Source organism: Athene noctua, chromosome 14, assembly GCF_965140245.1.
Source record: "Athene noctua chromosome 14, bAthNoc1.hap1.1, whole genome shotgun sequence".
Classification (NCBI taxonomy): domain Eukaryota; kingdom Metazoa; phylum Chordata; class Aves; order Strigiformes; family Strigidae; genus Athene; species Athene noctua.
In genome coordinates this window covers 15,065,973-15,084,548 of record NC_134050.1, presented here as the reverse complement: position 1 = coordinate 15,084,548, position 18,576 = coordinate 15,065,973, and the positions used below count along the sequence as shown (strand labels likewise).

Below are 18,576 nucleotides of genomic sequence, written 5' to 3'. Positions count from 1 at the left end.
GCCACTCATCAGTTCTGGAATTTAATCTATTGTATTAGCATCGCTAATTTAGATTTAGAGTCTGAGACTGTTTTCAAAGAACAGTAATAAGATGACAGTATGTGATACCATAAAAGCAAATGTATTCTGGGGCATGTTAGGCTGAACTTGATGTTTCAGTGTAGTTATTTATAAGTCATACCTGCGTGAATTAAGTTGATAGCAACTAGGAAGTAAGTAACGGAGCAGAAAGATTTTTGACTAGTATAGGAAAGTTAATCTTTGAGTGAATTTAGTTTTGGAGACTTACATTTGGAGATGCAAGTTTTCAGACGACGTGTTGATTGGTTCGGTTTTGAAGGACTGCACTGGCAATTTAATCTTGCCAAATAATTTTGCTAAACTTGCTTTCTGGGTATTGTAACGCATCAGGCTTTATTATGTTTGTACAGAATTGTGTCCTGGTTTACAGTGTGTTACCTCACAGATGTGAAAATGTACACTAGTATAAAAGACAGTCACCTTCTTTGCACGTCCATACACTTAATACTTCAAGTGAAAAGAATAATTGATGTAGCCAACATGTTGTCTTCAGAATAAAGATGATTCTGTGTTGGATAGAAATATTTTAAAGAACAGACTTTTAAGCATTGGAAGATATTTTCTGTAAATATGTAAACAATTAAACTTGGAAGGCAACAATGTGTCTTGTTTACCTAGATTCAGAAATTCCAGCCTGTTCTCGCTTCCTAGGTTTGCTGGAATTCTTTGGGAAGGTCAAGGCAGTCAACTATTGAAAAACAATATTTTTGCTTGTATGTGCTGCAGTAGCACGCTGAAAGCTTCAAATGACGTTAAGACTAAATTGGTAGGCACCTTTTCTTTCTTTTGAAAGTCTTAAATGTTAATAAAATGGCGATTTTTACAAAAACAGAATTACTCCACAAGGTCATAGAAGCAATCTGCTTCAGAGCTAAGATCTGAATCCTGATCTCCCAAATCTCAATGTAGTAGTGCCCCAAACTATTAACTACTTTTATCTGTTAATGATGCAGAAAAGTTTACTGCACTTCAGGTTTTGAAAATTTAACCACTGCTTTCTCTTTTCTTGCACGAGAAACCCATTTCTCTGTAAAGACACATTTCCAAGTTCTGATCCATTGGACTCAATGAATTCAAATTGTTTCAACCTTATAATGCAAAACTGATGAATATAACCTCGAAGCAGAATCACTGTGAGTCAGTGATGACTTACTTGGTAAAAATGAGTTTCTCTGAAGTCTTACTCTTTTCTTTGCTTCATAGAGTTGGTGTTTTTTTTTTTTTTTTTTTTTTTAATAGTAGTGTAATTGCAGTGTCTATTAAGTTACATTTTAGAAATAAGTGTCATTTGTCGGTCACTATTAGAATGAAATAATTATGGGCAGCAAATGTTCAGAGTAATGATTTGTGATCTGGATTAGTTCCAATAGCTGATTGGGAGAAATTGAAATAGAAATTAGTCTGAAATTAAGTTTCTATAGGCAAAACATAAGAAGTCCTCAGGAGGAAATAATATGGGGTTTGTCCAGTTACTTAGTGTTCTCTAAGAGGAGCTGTTTCCGATTTGGAGGTTTTGACTTTCAGTAATCAGGTAAAGTCCCAGAGAATGTGCATGTGTCAGTCACAGTTAACCAGCTTCCAAACAACAGGTCTGGAGCTTTTTCATTTTTTGCTGGAGGTTATTGCTGTAAGATACAGCTTTTTCATGAGCATGGAGAATTCATGTGAAAGAATGGGAGTCAAGTGAGTAGCTGCACAGACAAATTATTCTACTCTTTGTAACTCGTTAGGAAAGCAGATAGGACTCTTGAAATGAGTAGTTAACATTTTTACAGTTGTACAAGTGAAAAGCAAATAAACATAAGTACATTTTAATGACAGTAAACCTAAAAATTTTTAATGTAGTGCGGCACGCTGTCTGAGAAGGTAGAAATAAATCTTAGCTTCAGTTTTGATTGCTGTAATGTCAAATGTAGGTTTGGAGAGGAAGGGAAGATTCCAAGATTTCTTGAGAAAATCCATGCAGTGTTGATGTGTGGTGGTGTTTTAATTGTACAGAATAGTCAGTATGTACAAAACCAAAGCAAACACACCAGAAAAACCCTGCAACCACTGAATCTTCTTTGCAAATAATTAAATTGCTAGATTATACATTTATCTAAGCATTTTTTAAGACATTGTGCATTTTCTATAATTAGTAACTTAAAATGCAGCTGAAGCACTGAAAACATGAAAAGGTACTGTGCTGCTTGTAATCCTCTTGATGAAATATATATGCATACAGTACTCATCATGTTGCACATGCTTTTTTTTTGCATTTTAAAAGTTAGCATTGAATAAAACCATTTTTACTGTAGTGCTGGTCTGAATTTATCTGGAATGTTTAGCTCTGAGTCTGGCTCTGCTCACTCATGTGCTTTGGAGCACCTTATTTTTGATCTTGATGCATATGAAGGGTAAAAAACCTTTTAATTCCCTGAAGAGTGAAGGACTATTTAGTACCTGTATTTTCAAGAGATTACAAAGTTTTCTATAAGTGGAAGATGCACATTTTCCAAAGGCATTCAGTCATTGTATGTATTGTTAAATAATTACCTAAAGAACAAATACTATTTCATGTGAAGTTACTTCACGTTCATAGCTGCCAAGTTTCAGTCACATGCTTGATAGAGACTTGCTCGGCATTGAAAGGACTTAATGCAGGATCTGAAGAAGTTTTTGGAATTTCTTTCAATCTCTAATCCTGCCAGTGCTCCCCATCCTCACCCCAGGCCGTGTCAGCAACGTGAGAGCCTGCCTGCTGCCAGATTCTCTCGCTTCAGTGTTGCCCTTGCCTGCGTGTCGGCTGCCTGGAGGAAAGCAGCCGAGCGGCCACAGGCGTGAAGCGGAGCGCTCCCCGAGTGGTGCGTGTCCTCTGCGCTGGTCGTGTTACCTGACAGCGGCAAACGGTGGTGGTGGTTTGAGGTCAGAAAGTGAGCTGACATGGACTGTCCTCCCAGGTCACTGCCCAGTTTGGGGAGGCGGCAGAGACTAGTCCTTCTGTTGCAAAGGTGAGAGTTGGGTAATGCTGTAGGTCCTCTGGCTGAGGTCTTGCTTAAGGGCCTATTTCTCTGATATTCAGCTGTGTGAGCTCTGTTGTGGAGCTGTGTAGGCTGTGAAAAACCTTGGTGATAAAGCAGTAGCAGTACTGTTGTACTCTTGGAGGTGTTATCTGCACCGGCTTCAAGCTGGGGAGAATGGAGTGCGCTGGTGGGGGCGTCAGTACGGTGGAGCTACAGGACAAGAACCAGACAAAGCGGCTGTAACATGCTGCTCAAGCGGTGCAGGAGGAATGTAGCTGATAGCTCCACTATATATAGTGATGTGCTAAGAGCTGTCTTTTGGCCGGCTTTCGCTGCAGCCTTGTTCCCTGAACCAAAGTTAAGGAGCCTGATGTCATCTGCCTTGCTTGCTGATATTTTTGGCTGTTGTATTTGGCTGTTGACTTCCAGGCTTATTGTGAAAGGTGGTAGTTGCTTCATCCTTCCAGTTACTTTGAAAAATAATAGCACTCTTCATGTAGTTAAGGAAGGAGATTTCATCTTTCCCAATGGGATAATGTGGTTTCACACAGAGTCTAATTGAAAGCTGATATGGAAGTTGCATGCTGTCCCCAGATGACTGCATGCTATCCAATAATGCATATTGATGTTTGCTGATATAAATGAAGCCTCCAAACCACTTCATAGAAAACCAGCAATGTGCATGCTAGCTAAAGGTATTTTTGAGATGGAAAGAGTGAAAATGTGTTTCTTTATACATTCCTTGCGCCATTTTCCTTAGCCACTAGATCTTCATATTGTCATCAGTTGTGTCTACTGTGGGCTTTTTCTGAGCTGCCTCTCTGGGCACTTATAATGTGTCTACTTAGTGATAGTAAGAAAATGCAAATGTTTTTTCCATGGCTGGGTTGTTTTCAGTGCCACTCTTCTCACAGCTGCCTGATTGTCTTTTATTTTAATACTTTACTCCCAAATTTTCACTCTCTGATAGTGCAATGTGTTGATTCAAGAAATGAAACCCAGAATTATTTAAACTCAGAAATTTATATTAAACCCAGAATTATGTATGTGATTATATGAGAGTTTTCTTAAATTTGATTTATGTTTAGTTCACATACTTAGACATTCAGTACACTAAACATAATTTATGCCAATAATGTAAATTGTTGTTAAGCCATTGCTATAGTTTATATTGTGATTTGACATACTTTGATGATATACTGCTGGGTTTTAGGGCTGGGGAGGAGACACGGAATGATTGAGAAGGATTGCCGCCTTTCTGTGCAATTACTTCATTGGTTTATGTTTAGCAAAGAAAATTCTGGCATTGCACACGCCAGAATAGTTCATTTTCAAAACAGTTTGCTTAAGTTTCTGCATTGAGTAAAATAATGAGTATTAAAAGCAGAAAAGTTTTAGAGGTTGGAATTGTTTAGTACAATGTTGAAATTCATAATACCTTAATGTTTGTTTTCTTGTTTGGTTGTCTAAAGCTTGTCTAGTAGTGTTATGTATATTTTAGCATATTTTCTGTTCTATAGATGCTAAAGAGAATAATTCTACAGACTATTTCTGTGATTGTAAGGAAATCTCTTGGGAGTTTCTCTGCTTGTCTGACTTGGGGCCACTGAGTATTGCTATATCTCTATCAGGACGAGTTGGCTCCAGGTTATTTCTTTCACGAAGTTTGACTGAAGTTGTCAACAACTGATAAAACTATAAATTTCTTTTTTAATGTTGAAGAGCTTTTTGTTGAATTAAAAAGACATTTCTGGATAATTTATAAACTCTGTGCATAATCTAAAAAGAGAATCTGTTTTACAGTTGTAATCCCTAAAATATTATTCTGGAATTAGATTTAGGTTATGAATCATAGTGAGCTTCTTACTACAGAGTGAGGGAACTCGTATGATGGAATCATTTGGGTAAATAGCATGTTAGTAAAGTTTTATCTGCTTTATAGCTTTGGCCTCAGAACCATTTTATATGGGATATGAAAGAGTGTGATTAATACACAGTAACTCATAATACTGTATTGATTAATGTGATTTTTAAAAATACATTTTTTTAAGAGATACTAGTCTTTGACAGTGCAAATAACCCCTTTCTGTAATCTCTGAATTTTTATGTAATGGCACTGGCAGCTATAATATGTTGGGGTTTTTTTCTAACTGGTGGGGATCAGTGCATGAAGCTATGGTGGGTGTGCTGTGGGCCCGAGACCCGCGCTGCGGGCAGGGGCGGGGAAAGGCCCGGAAGGAGGGTGTGAGGAACTTCTGCGGGGAGTGGCTCCCGCTGCCACTGTTAATGGGCCTTCTCTTGGTTTTAGCTGTGGAGTGTAAGTTTGGCTCGGATTTGTGTGTTCTGTGAACTAATGTAACATCATGGCTTCCTTATGTGTCAGTATTTCTGTGAAGTAGGTGCTGGGCTTCTCTGGAACGGAAAGTTACCACTAGGTGTGCAGCTCAGAGCTCTGAAGAGTTGGTCTGATAAACTCTGTTAATTTATACTTGTTGCTCTAGGCAGGATGATCTTGTATCACTTGTCTTCTCTCAAGCAAAAGCTTGATGTTATGTACCTTTCAGGAGTACTGTGGTACATTTTATACTCAAGATTTAATAGGAAAAAATTTCACAAGTGCATTTAAATTTGGAGGTAATGCATCGTAATTTATCTCACACAGTGAGTTGAATGAGACTGGAGAAGGAGGAACTCCTTTAAAATAATCAGGAATCACACAAACCAAAGGAAATAACTTTGTTGCTGTAATTTTTTATTTTTGGCTTAAGCTGTATATGAATAGAGTTTGAAGTGTTTCAGAATTAACCACAAGATAGGCTGGAAGAGTTTGTTACTAATGAAGAAACTTTTATTAATATGTATGCTAGTAAACACGAACAGCCAACACACAAGAATAGGTGTGTGCTGTGGGAACTGTGGTTTCTTCATATTAAGTGGTACTTCAGTGAATATGATGCTAATATCCTTGTTTATTCTTTAGCCTTGTGTCTGAAGGGGGTGAGGTTTGTAGGATTACAGTCAGTACCTCAACAGCGTTGTGAAGCAGTGGGGGACATGGGTGGACTAGAGAGGGACTGAGACAGACCCATGCATGTTTTGAATGTCCTTAACTACAGGAAAGGCTTTAGTTGGAACATGCATCCTATTGGATAAAAAGCACATAACCACAGGAACCCAGGCTGCATAAATTCTCTTCTTTCATAGAATATTTAATAGTAGAATGTAAATGGACTTTGGATTTAATTATTTGGTGAAGATGTTAATTAATTATTATTAAGAGTTGAAGGACAAAACCAGGTTTTAATGCTGTTTTGAGTTTTTCTTCCTAAATGATGTGGAGTTTTTACATTATTCTGTTAGCCTGATCTGTTCTTTGGAACTGTTTTGGTCATTTTAGGTTTTGATTGTTGTTTTTTGGCTTTGTGGTAGAAGTAGGAGCTATACCCAACCTTATGATTGTAGGATTGGGTGAGACCTCAGGAAGTCTCTAGTGCAACCTTCTGCTCAAAGCAGGGTCAGTAGTGAGGTCAGTAGTGAGGTCAGACGGGGTTACTCAGGTCTTCCTCCACCCCAGTGTTGAAAACCTCCAAGGATGAAGATTGCACAACCTCTCTGGGCAGCCTGTTCCAGTGCTTTACCATCCTAAAGGTGAAACAGCTTCTCCTATATGCAGTCTGAAGCTCTCTTGTTTCAATTTATGCCTGCTTTCTCTTGTACTCCCATCACACACCACTGTGAAGAGCCTTCTTGATTACATCCTTGCAGGAATCTGCTGGTAGGACACCCTGAAGCTCTCATTTCTCCAGGCGGAGCATGGCAGCTCCCTCAGGCCCTCCTCACAGAGCAGGTGCTCCTGAGCATCTTGGTGACCCTCTGCTGAACTTGCTTCAGTTTGTTGATGCCTTTCATGTATGAGAAGGTCCCAAATTGGAGGCAGTATTCTAGACTGTAGCCCTGAGAGAATTTGATGGATATTAGCTCTATTTCTTTAATTTTTTTCTGGGCACTCGTGATATAGTAAGAGGGACGGTATTTGATTAAAACTTCATTTCCATGGCATAGGTTGTGGATAAAGTGTTTCCATTTTACGGAAAGGGGAAAAGGGCAGTGTGTTTCCATATTGTCTGAAGGCACGCACAGCAGCCCAGCAAGGTCTCAGCCTTGCAGTAATGTCCTCTGATAATCACTTTTTCATATTATGCATGAAATTCAATAAATAATAAATGAGCAGTGCATTTGTCTTCAGAGGTTGAAATCTGTCTTCAACATTAAAGAGCTGATGAAGAGAAAATGTTTTGCAGTTATATGTCTTACATGGCAGAGGAATAAAATTTTGTAAAGCTGTTTTATTCAGTTTTCATAGCTGTTGTATTAAATTGTTTCAGCTTTCTACACTGTATGGATTGCTACTTAGATGAAGATGCTGGAAAACTTGTAATTGCTTTCATATTTAGAACAATGTGGATTGTTGTGTCTTTATTATGTAAGTCTTTGCATCAAAGTAAAATATGTTCAAAGAGGACTGGTGAAGTTTTTCAGCCTCCACTGGTATATTTAGATGTTGTGCGTATGAATATCTCTTTTATTGTAACTAGTTTTGTTATGGCTTAAAAATTGAGATATATAATATATAATATTTTTGTGTAAAGCATCCCTTAAATACTTTTACCAAAGTAGTGTCCTTATATGGCAATACTTGAGGGGAGCTTCATCGCTAAACTCTTAAATTGTGGTTGACATTGGAATTTAAGGGTATGCTGCTTTTATCAGGGTGTTTTAATCATGTTACTTGGTGATATCACCTCTTTCTTTTTTTATGAGAGAATAAATTTATTAATTTATTTTGTGTATCAGATCCAGAATAAATAAATAATGTGATGTGTCACTCTCTACGTGTTGTACTCTTGTGGCAGGAATGGTTTATAGCACTATTACACGTATAACTATTCTGCAGCTGCTACTGTAATATGATTACATCAGGTCTACATAGTTTTCTTCATAGTGTGTGTATTTATATCTCAGATATACATGTATATGTGTATATGTAAAATTTGTCACTAATAGATCTATTTAACTAGTCCTGTTTGCATTTCAGACTTTCAGATTTTGGCTTAGATGTTCATGTGATTTGTAAGGAATGTGCAATCAATTGAGTCTGCTGTTCATATTTTGATGTTGGTGGATTTCAGTGTCACTAAAAGTCAAGATTGTTTTTGTTAGGTAGCAAAGTTCCAAATTAATTCAGATAGATAATTTAGAAGGCACTACATCTTGTTTTGGAGGTTTATGGAGAATCATCTGGCTGTCTTCAAATACTATAGCGGGAAAGAAAGGAAGAGTCTTAAGTGAGTTTCAAGCCTGAATTAAGATGGTGTGATACAATAATGTGGCCTTTTACCTTTCTAATTTTATTTTGCTATGATCAGAGAATTTTTAATTTAATTTTCAATTTTGAAGGCAGGGACTGTAATTTTTCTAAAACTGCAAAAGTAAGGAAATAGAATCAAATTTCACTTTTCAGGAATGTCCTCTGTTCTAAGGATTTCCTTGTCTTCAAAAGTTTAACATGTGCTTTTTTCCTTAATTTCAAGTTACTTCAGTGTGGTTTTTGTGAGTTGTTAAAAACCTGATGGTGTCTCATGATAAGCATTAAAAGGATTTGTGAATCAGCAGATGACTTCAACCTGTTTTACTCATGGAAATCTGTGATGATAGTATATTCATCCTTTTATCGGTTCTTTTAATGACTGAAAATATCTGTAGTGATTTTATAGCATTTTCCGTGTTAGCTTACCATTGATTTATTAGATCTGTTCTTAAAAGGATGTTCATTAACGACAAAATCTTTCCTGCTGATATTACTATTGGGTAGTATAAATTATATCTGTTAGTTCATTAAGAAGAAGAAAAATTGTCTCAGTTCTAAAGAAACTTGTAGTTCCCTTTTAACCTCATCATAGTGAGCTGGGTAGAAGGAAGCACATTACATGAGAGCATGACTGTTGGTTTACTGTTCGTTTCAAACTTTTCTTGTCTGCAAGCTTTTACAAGGAAAAGTGAAATATGATACACTCTGATGTCACGCCAGCTGTCCCCTTAGCTGTTTTTATAAGCACAGGCTTGTGTTAACTGATTGTAGTCACAGATATAGCTGCTCAGTAGTTACTGAATTGTGTCCTGACTAAATAACTAAACACTTGTGAATCCTCAGGGTGATAGTCTAAGGAGGCTGTGAGATTTAAGAGGATCACTTTTACTTTGTGATTCTTATGCAGTAGTTCATAGGTTAAGATGCTAATGAAACTGTATGAGGGGGTGAAATTTTGATTTTACGAAAGCCTCCAGGACAGTGATTACAGTGAAGCAATGATTTTACTACTGTTCCGAGGAGACACTCTACTGTTTTAATGTGGATAATGTTGAGTATCTTGGAAAGATGGGTTTTGTGTGTGTCCCGCTTGTAGTGGGTGCTATTGCTTGTGTAATATAATTAGTTGTTATTGTTCCTAATTATTTCAAATTATGGCTGCATTAAACTGCATTTTCTTCTAATAAAATTATTTGCAGAACTTTGATGGTACTGATTTTCTTGGGCTATTCATTGATACTCTTTCTAACCAATTTTAAAGGCTAACATCTCAAAACTACTCAGAAGGCAATGCTGAAACTCTTCTGAAGCTATTAATATGTTTCAGAAATATGTTGTGAAATAAAGCAAACTATGCTTGGCTGTTTGCCAGGTTAGATACAAGCACTTTCTCCTGTTCAGTAACAACTCACTGGCTGAACAGCAGTTCTTTACTGCACGAGTTCTTCTGTTGGCTGCACCCACACCAGTAACTCCCATAGAAGTGTGGGTGCTCACCCGTAATGATCATTGCCATTTGAGGTATTCAGCATAAAGATGTTCATGCTTACCTAGTCTTGCAGATAAGTGTAAAGGAGTCAGCCCACATGGAAGATAAATAACTGTAAAAATGGCTTGTAATATTTTATAGGATAGTCTGTCTAATGACAACACGGATTTTTCTTGCAATAAATTTGTTGGTAATGTGATGTAGACCCAATCAGTAGTTGATTCACACTTTTCAAGGTTCATCTGCTTGGGCATTTAAATTACTCTAGAGGCAATCCATAAATTTGCTTGACTTCAAATGAAAGGTCATCAGCATCAGTCATGTCCAAAAGTTAATTATTAAAATTTGGCTTTGATTTGAATACAAAATGAACTGAAAGGAAAAAAAAAAAAAATAGTTGAAGTCATGTAAATTATGAGTTCTGCAAAAGGATCTGTGAAGGCAAAAGTGCTTGCCTGTGTCAATTATGCTATAGGATTGGAGACTGGATTCTAATTCTGTGGCTTTCTTGTGTTTAGATCAGTTAAATTTCATCATGCTATAGGTTAGGTTAGCAAACAAATGATAGGCAATGTTAAATTTGCAGACTTGCTTAATCAGTTACCTGAGAAATGCTTTAGATGGCATTTTGATTGTGTGCAGTAAGATGTTACGAAAGGATATAGTTGTCTGTCTGCACTCCCACCCACCCGGTAGGATCATAAACAACATCTAGTTTGTAAGGTTATCTGGTTCCACCCCTGAGCCCAGGGCCAACTTAGAAGTTACGTTACATGTTCAAGCAGCGTGCTTTCACATGTGGCTTTTGTTAGCCCGACGTGTTAACATTGTTTACATCTTGCAGGTCTTGAGCCTTTCTAAACTGCTGCAGTACATCAGTCTTAAGACAGTGGGTGACTGTCAGTTCTTACATTTGTACGTGTTGGGTGGGCAGTGTCTAATTGCAAAGAACCGGTGTTTGAACTGTGATTCTGTTACAAGGAGTCTGAGTCTGACCTATTACAAACCAACAGCAAGCCTTGGAAAACAGTGTTTTCTAACTTTGAAATTCACGATTACTTTTAGCAGTTTATAGTGTAATTTAATAATGATGGTAGTGGTAGGTGCTAATGAATGTAATTTTTGTGTGGATTTTTCATATTTTCATACTTGGTTTGGTTTGGTGGTTCTGTTGACTAGTAATTATACAAAATCAGAATAATAAAAATCTGTTAAAATGAAAAGGTTATTTCTAGGAAAATGCTGTGATTTATCACAGAAAATTTGTAATGCTACTAGAAAAGTTAGTTAGACATTTCAAATGTGTGGTGTTGTACTAATAAAAGTTACGTGGTGTTCAGAATTCACATGGTGAAACATTATAAATGTTTTCTGTTTTGTAGGGGGTATTAAGTCTTCTAGTGAAAAAAAGAATAAAAGGGGCATGAAGAGTGGAGCAGCATATTGTGCCCTCTTATTAAGGCTCGTTTATTGTGCCTGTTACACATGGTAGCTCTCTGGACAATAGAAACACATTCAGCAGTTGCTATTTGGAGGAAATACAGGTGATTAACTACTGGGATGCTTGGTTAGCTGATGTGTCTGGAGAAAAACTGTACCATGTCTTTTCTTAGTCTGTTCCTGGAAAGAAAGGAGAACTTGTACGGCAACAACTTTACTAGATCACTCTCACTAGAGACATCGTTATCATTGTTGTGTAAACAGGTATTACTATTAAGCAGATGTTTAAAGGACATGAAAACAACAAAAAAAAGTTCATTATATAAATCTGTAAATGTAATGTTACAATTTCTCTCGTTCTAATCAAAACAAGGTCACTGCTAATATCCTTGGAATACACCTGTTTAAATACCAAGAAAGCTTCAAAGGTACTGTAAGAATGAAATTATATTTACAGAGAAGGATTGAGGGAGCAGCAGAGAATGACAGAACAGATTAATTCAGGATTGCAAGAACCTCTGGACCCCATCAGATCCAGCCCCTCCTGTTCAGACCAGCGCAGCTTCAAAGCTGGAACCACTTACAAAGTTCAATTCAGTTGCTCAGGGCCTTATCTGGCCATGTTTCGGAGGTTTCCAAGGATGGAGATTCCACAGCCTTGCTAGGCAACCTCTTCCAATGTTTGACTGCTCTCACTGTGGACAAAAATCTCCCTGCTATCTAATCCTTGTTACAAGGCATTAGCCATCTGTTGTCTAGGTTGTTTTGAATAGTATTGCTTATTCTTAATGAGTCCTATGAGGCAAAACACTTAAACTCTCACTTTTCAAATTCAAATAAACCACTGTCTTCTGCAAAACTAATTGATAGTGGCAGTGGTTTAATTTCTCTCTTCCTAGTCACGTCCTAAGTATTGAAGCTGCAAATTTGTGGAAAGTTTTGGGTTTGTATGCCTTCTCCTTGTCTGTTAAATTACCACCTGCATTTTATATAGTAACAGAGCTGTCCTTTCGTTTCTGTGCTTTTACTATTCAAAGTGCAAAACTTAAATGGAATTGCTTAGATATTTAAGTTGAAGTGTTTACGTTCCGTATGAAACTTTTATTATTAGCAAATAATATTGAGTCTATTAGTAATAGACTTGCTCTTTAATTACAGCAAGAGGACTAATTAATCTTCTGAAGGCCTAGTGAATTTATTTCATGGGAAATAATAAAGCATTTGTAAAAGTGCTAGTATGGATAATGGGTAACTTCATTTCCTAAATAACCCTAGGGCACTTCTGGAATACAGTCCTTTTTCTTAGTCTTAATTGTAGGGTGAGTTATTAATGACTAGAAGCCTGCAGATGAGAGCTTGTTGACAGTTTGTCTGCCTCTGGATAACATAGCAGACAAAGTACTTTCATTTTTAAAGCTAATAATGTATTTGCGTTTTGGTTAGTAGTCCTAGTCCAAGTATCAAAGGTTAAACAGCTGCTTCAGTCCTCGTTTGGAAGGAAAGGCTTTTAGTTTAAAACTGGACTGTGTGACAAACGTGGAGTTCAATTGTTACTGTTAACAATTTCTTTATTATTTTCTTTAGAAACATCTGCAAGTTCCTATTCCTTTCTTTGGGTGTATACCCAAAATTAGCATATAAACTCACATAAAAGTGCTTCTTCAGAAAACAGTACTCCTCAGTCTGTTGTGAGAAAAAGGTCATGGTTGCTTTGTAGATGTGAGCACTGCAGGCTTACTGGGAAATGCTTTCTCCTGATCTCTGATTTCATAGAAAAACTGCTGAGGTAGAAACTGCAAAGGTGCTTCATTAACCCACCCCTGTAGCAGAGGTCAGTTCTCACCGGTCTAGGGAGTGAATGCTGTCACTGGTGCCGTGGGGTTCCTGATGGCCTAATATGTTGTTCACTGGTGTTAATGGCTGTAGGTCTAGAATTTTTATAATAGGTGAAGCTGGAAAAAGTCCTTTTGGTGTAACATAAGTTGTCACAGCTTTCAGTTCATCGTTGAAAATGATCATTGTATTAGTCCCTTAGGTATGACTTCATGTAGCCAGGCATATTGGAGAAGGGGTGAAAAGTTTATAACACAGAAAACATCCTCTGCTGTTCACAGTCCAAGTGGGATTTAGCGTGAGCAATTTGTAGGTTTGGGTGTGGGGGGGTTTTGTTGTTTTTCTGGGGTGTTATTTTTTGTTTTGGTGGTTTTTATTTGTTTGATTTGTTTTTTAAATCAAGGCATGTCCTGAGTATTTACATTTGAATGTTATGGTTGTATGAGCTGTCTGATTTTTAGTTGCCCTCTGCAGAAAGAGTGTTCTCTCTTTGGAATTTCATTAATTTGAAAATTATTTCTTTATGCCTTACTCTGTTTCAGGAGGGACATCCTGCTATGCTAGACAATTGGGTCCAATCTGTAAGACCTGAAATTGCTGGGCATTATGGAGGAAAAAGCCCAAATCTTTTTTAAAACAAACAAAAAAAGATGAAGTGTTTGTTTTTTGTCTCTATGAGCTGTAATTCATTTAATGGCCTTGTGATTTTATTTTCTGAATATAGTCACAATGTGTTAATATCTTGCTGCATTTGATGGGAATTCTAGTTTTGGATGTTCTTTACCTAAATATTGTTAACTAAACCCAGAACCTTAAATAAGTGAGCTCTTGGTTTATTACTCTCTTGAATTCTGAGGCTCCCTAATAGCATGTCAGCCATGGTCTTTCTAATTCTGAAGTAAAATCTTCAATTTCTTATTTGTTTAAGATTTGTGATTTTTATAGATTGTTTCTTTGGATAGGGCTTAGTAAATATGAGACTCCATAGAAATTGTCTTGCGTTCTCTATACAATTAATTGAAATTATAGACTTTGGAGAGGAGGGAAGTTTATCTTGAAATAAGCTTTCCTCATGTCATATTTTTGCATTATATGAGTACAGTTACATAGATAAAATAATTGTCTTTAATGGATAACAGTATTTCAGTGGGTAGCAAAACATTAGATAGTACTCTGAGGGGAAAGTTAATAGACAACCCCAATTTTAATTCCACTCAAATGAAATACTAAATTATGTTGTTTTATATAGGCCATGCAACTGGACAACTAAGGTTATATATGATCCTCTGCATGGAGATGAAAAGAAAAATAATTGAAGAAATACCATATCAGAGAAAAAAAGAGCATGCAACAAATGGCTTCCACAAAATCTCTCTCTGATCTCCCTAAATGTTAAAAATTATGTAAAATGTTGTCCAGCAACATTTTAAATTATTTTACTGGTTCTGTTCTGTGAAATTTAGACATACAAATCAGTAATTTATGTTGTATAATTTCTATGTTATGTTTAAATAATCTGGTAAGACTCAGGTGTAAATAATCATAAATTCAAGTGTCTCCCTAGCTAAGAATTGCAACTAGTTTATTTTTAAGACATTAACCCGCTTAATGATTAAATGGTAAAGTGTGCCATTGGCAAAGGCAACAAGAATGCAGGAAGGAACTGAAAACATTTCTGGCTTGAAAAGTACCTCAGAAATATGTTAAACTTCTGGAGTAGCAGCAGCAAAGCATCAATATAGACACTTATGCCTTTTAGAGATCGTAGATATATTTTACTGAGTTTAGCAATATTAATTTCTTTTTTTCTTTTTTCTTTTTTTTTTCTTTTCAGCCATAATCAGCAGACCACGTCATTTAGACATCCTGTGACAGGACAGGTTTCTCCAGAAAATATTGAATTTATTTTGCGAGAAGAGTAAGTAGTTTTATACCCATGTCAAGAAATCTAAAACAGTAACACATTTATCTACAGCAGTTTAGTAGTTTGACAGTTCTGGTATTGTAGCAAAAATGTCATAGAAATGGTTTATGCTTCAAGATTTAATTCTCATGGTGATAGTATGTTTGTGATTCTAGTACTGTTCCATGTTAGGGCTTGAGAGAAAATCATTACCAAATCTTCAAAAACACCCAATCAACCAAACCCCCCCAAAATAAACAAAAAGACAAGACGATATAAATAGCATACTTACACAATGATTCTTTAGCCTTGCATAACTATCAGATATACAGAACATTAATGTAAAATGTCTTTAGAGCAAGCTGGAAGGTTTGTACTGAAATTGAAAGACAAAATATTACTAGTTTCCATTGTAATTCCTTGGTTTTCTTATGTTTTAAATTTTCTACATTCCCTGTCTTGAGCTGGTACTTATTAAAATTTGTTTTGATTAGGCATTCTTCAGTTTGTTCTAGAGAAATAAAATCATACATATTAGTTTCCAGCATATTTTATGTTGATTGTCTGATTTAAAAAAAAGAAGTGTGTTCAGACTGGTGTATCTGGGCATGTTTGGGTCACTCTGTTTCATTTTAGGGTTTAACTACTCCTGTCATCCTTGCTGGATGCTAGATTGGTCCTGGAATCCCTTCTGTAATGGGATGACTGGATATCTTCCCTAGACAGAGTCTAGGAGAATGTTCTACATCACACTTAGAACCACTCCAAAGGGCAAGAGGAATGGGACACCCCCAGATAGCTTTTCCTTTTCCAGCCTAGCCTTCCGACAACAATTAAGCAGCCTTTAGGCCTTTGTGCCTCACAAAGGCTGGGCATCATGCTGCAATGGTCGGGATGTGGTGGTTTGTGTGGCTGTCTGCATGATTCTGAACACTTTGTTTCAAGTTATGTGACATTTAGTTTGCTTTGCATTTAATTTAAATCAGTGTCGCATTAAGAAAAATGAGGCCCAGAGAAGGACCATGTGAGGGCTTTTCTGGCAATGCCTTCTACTGTGGACTTGGAGAGGGAGGGAGGGAGAAGGAGGCCATGACTGTACAGCCCTCTGATCAGAGCTTCTGGTACAACCCTGAGAAGTGGTTAAAAAACCAACCAACCAACCAAAAACAATAGCAAACAAACCCCAACAAAAATGCAGCTAAACAGCTGCCCGCCCCCAAGCCCAAAGGCTATATTAAGACCCCTGCTGAGGACCAGAACGTTGAACATATTTTGCAGTGTGTGGGAGAGGCTTGAGATGAGGTACGAAGACTGCGGGATAGCTGCTGAGCTGGAGGTCACCCAGGTGTTATGTGGTACGCGGGTGGCTTCTGCTTGTGAGGGGTTTGCCTCCTCACAGGTATGCATCAAGCTGCTGCAAGTCATTTAGTGAGGAGAACAGGTATCTTGCAATGGGGCAAATCTCAACCATAGTATGGACAGCATGCTGTGAATCTGTGCTTCAACTTCCATCCATTACTTGATTTTTACTTAATCTGTTGTAAAGGTTCAATCTAATTTAATGTAAAGAAAATTTATACATGTGTAAAGGAAAATAGGTGTTTGGATAAAACTCCTTGGGGTGCCTCCCTGGGTTAGTCACACTCCCCTGGGCTGTTACTGGTTTTGTAATCATGGTAGCAGATAAAATATTAAAAGCAGAACTGAAATAACAACTTGTCGGTGGCACATGGTTTTAGTGATCTTTTGTGTATGTTAGAAACTTTTGGGGAAGAGAAATGGAGGTGTTTATTTGGAGGGCAATCAGATGAACAGGCATAACTTGTCATCTCTAGACTTCAATTACACTGAAATGGTATCAAAAGCAGGAAGAAGATATTACAATGTAGTAGAATTCATAGAGACCGGTGTTTTTTATTCTAAAAGAAGAGGGAATGGCTGGAGGGTTATAGAGAGGAGTATATGTAGTGACTACTTAGGAAACAGTCTTTGCAAGGATATTTTTCTAAGCTTTATTATTGGCCTGAAGTACATACAGAGTGTTTTTAAAGTTAGTTGGTTTTAATATATCAGTTACAATGGATTTAAAGATGTAATTTGCAAGTGTGCAGGATGCTCTGGTTTCCTTAGTTTTGTACCACTTCTGTGTGACAGTGTGGGTTTTACACAGATGCTGTTCATCACAGTCATATGTGAGTTCCTGTCAAATGATGCTGTTGACAGATGTGGATATCTCTGCTGAAATCAAAGGAGCTGTTAGCAGCTCCCTGTCTTTAGTCCTGTAATGGGACTGTGCAGTGTTTTCAGTTCTTGTCCCTTGGGCATCAGGGATGGTACGGAGTCAGTGTTGTTGATAGTGTATTAGTTTGGAATCAGTGTTGTTGATCGTCTCTTATGATGAAATGACTTTCACAAACAGGATGCAGTTGGGAAGATAGTCTCTGGATTTGCATGGTCTGTGGAAACTTTATGTCGTGGGATCCTTTTGACCAAGAGTCCTTTTCTCTAGAACTAAAGAATCTTGTCTGAAGTAGTAGCACTCTTAGGGTTTCGTAAAATGCAATTTATTCTTCAGTGCTGTTGTGACTTGATTTGTTACTTATGGTTGATTTTAATTTAAGATTAGGGCCAAAGCCAGGAATTGTCACCAGACATTGACTTGGGAGCTAGTGGGAGACATAAGCACAAACTTGTTCAGGCTGCAACAAACATATCTATTAAATGGACACATTTAACATCAGAAAAGTAATTTACAGTAATGATGAGTGTATGGACTGTTCTGGCCATTTCTCATCGAGGAAGCAATGTTCTGGCAAGAAGATTTGAAAAGAAGTTTTGGAAAATGATGTCAATAAATGATGTAATCCTAGCTTGATTATGAGTCAGTTGTGAACCAAACACCCTTGCCTCACTTGATCAAATGAGAACTGGATACTGTCAGTAGTAGGCTGAGTCTGTATTTCACTAGTCTTTTAAACAGTATCACATCAATTTTGCTTTTTAAGCCAAAATTTGTTTTTATCCTCCAGTTACTATGGAGTTGAGGAAATCAAAGGGCAGTGCCTGGAACCCATAACTTCTCAGTTACATTATCTTTTGATCCTTATGTTAATCCTTCTTCCTAAAGGTGTTCTTATTTAGATTTTTTATTTCTTTTAGAAATAGTGATTAATAATTCCATATTTCCTAACCCCTTCTTAGCTGAGACCACTGTCAAATTCTCCCCTCTGGTGCTGTTTTTCCAAGCTTAGCAGCTTTGGTCACTTAGTGTGTAGGACATGTGTTCTGTACCTTTCACAGACCTGCTTGACAGCTAGATTTTCTGTATGACACTTTTAGATTTGTCTTCTTTCTGATGGAGGGTTTGACTATACATGAATGCAGTACTCAGCGTATGAGCTCATTGGTTTTTATAATAATTTAATTGTACTTTTTCTTCTCTATTTCTTTCCTAATAATT

At 37.1% G+C, this 18,576-nt stretch overlaps 1 protein-coding gene across 6 annotated transcripts in view; it reads left to right on the top strand.

Moving 5' to 3' along the window:
* PLEKHA7 (pleckstrin homology domain containing A7) overlaps positions 1 to 18,576 on the top strand; it is a 160,378-nt gene that overhangs the window by 76,603 nt on the left and 65,199 nt on the right. For 4 of the 6 annotated variants that reach the window (XM_074918710.1, XM_074918709.1, XM_074918712.1 and 1 more), the window contains one exon: positions 15,048 to 15,131. The exons of the other annotated variants lie outside the window; for them this stretch is intronic. In XM_074918710.1, the coding sequence (XP_074774811.1) occupies positions 15,048 to 15,131 (84 nt within the window). The remainder of the gene's footprint in view (positions 1 to 15,047; positions 15,132 to 18,576) is intronic. 6 annotated transcript variants of the gene reach the window in all.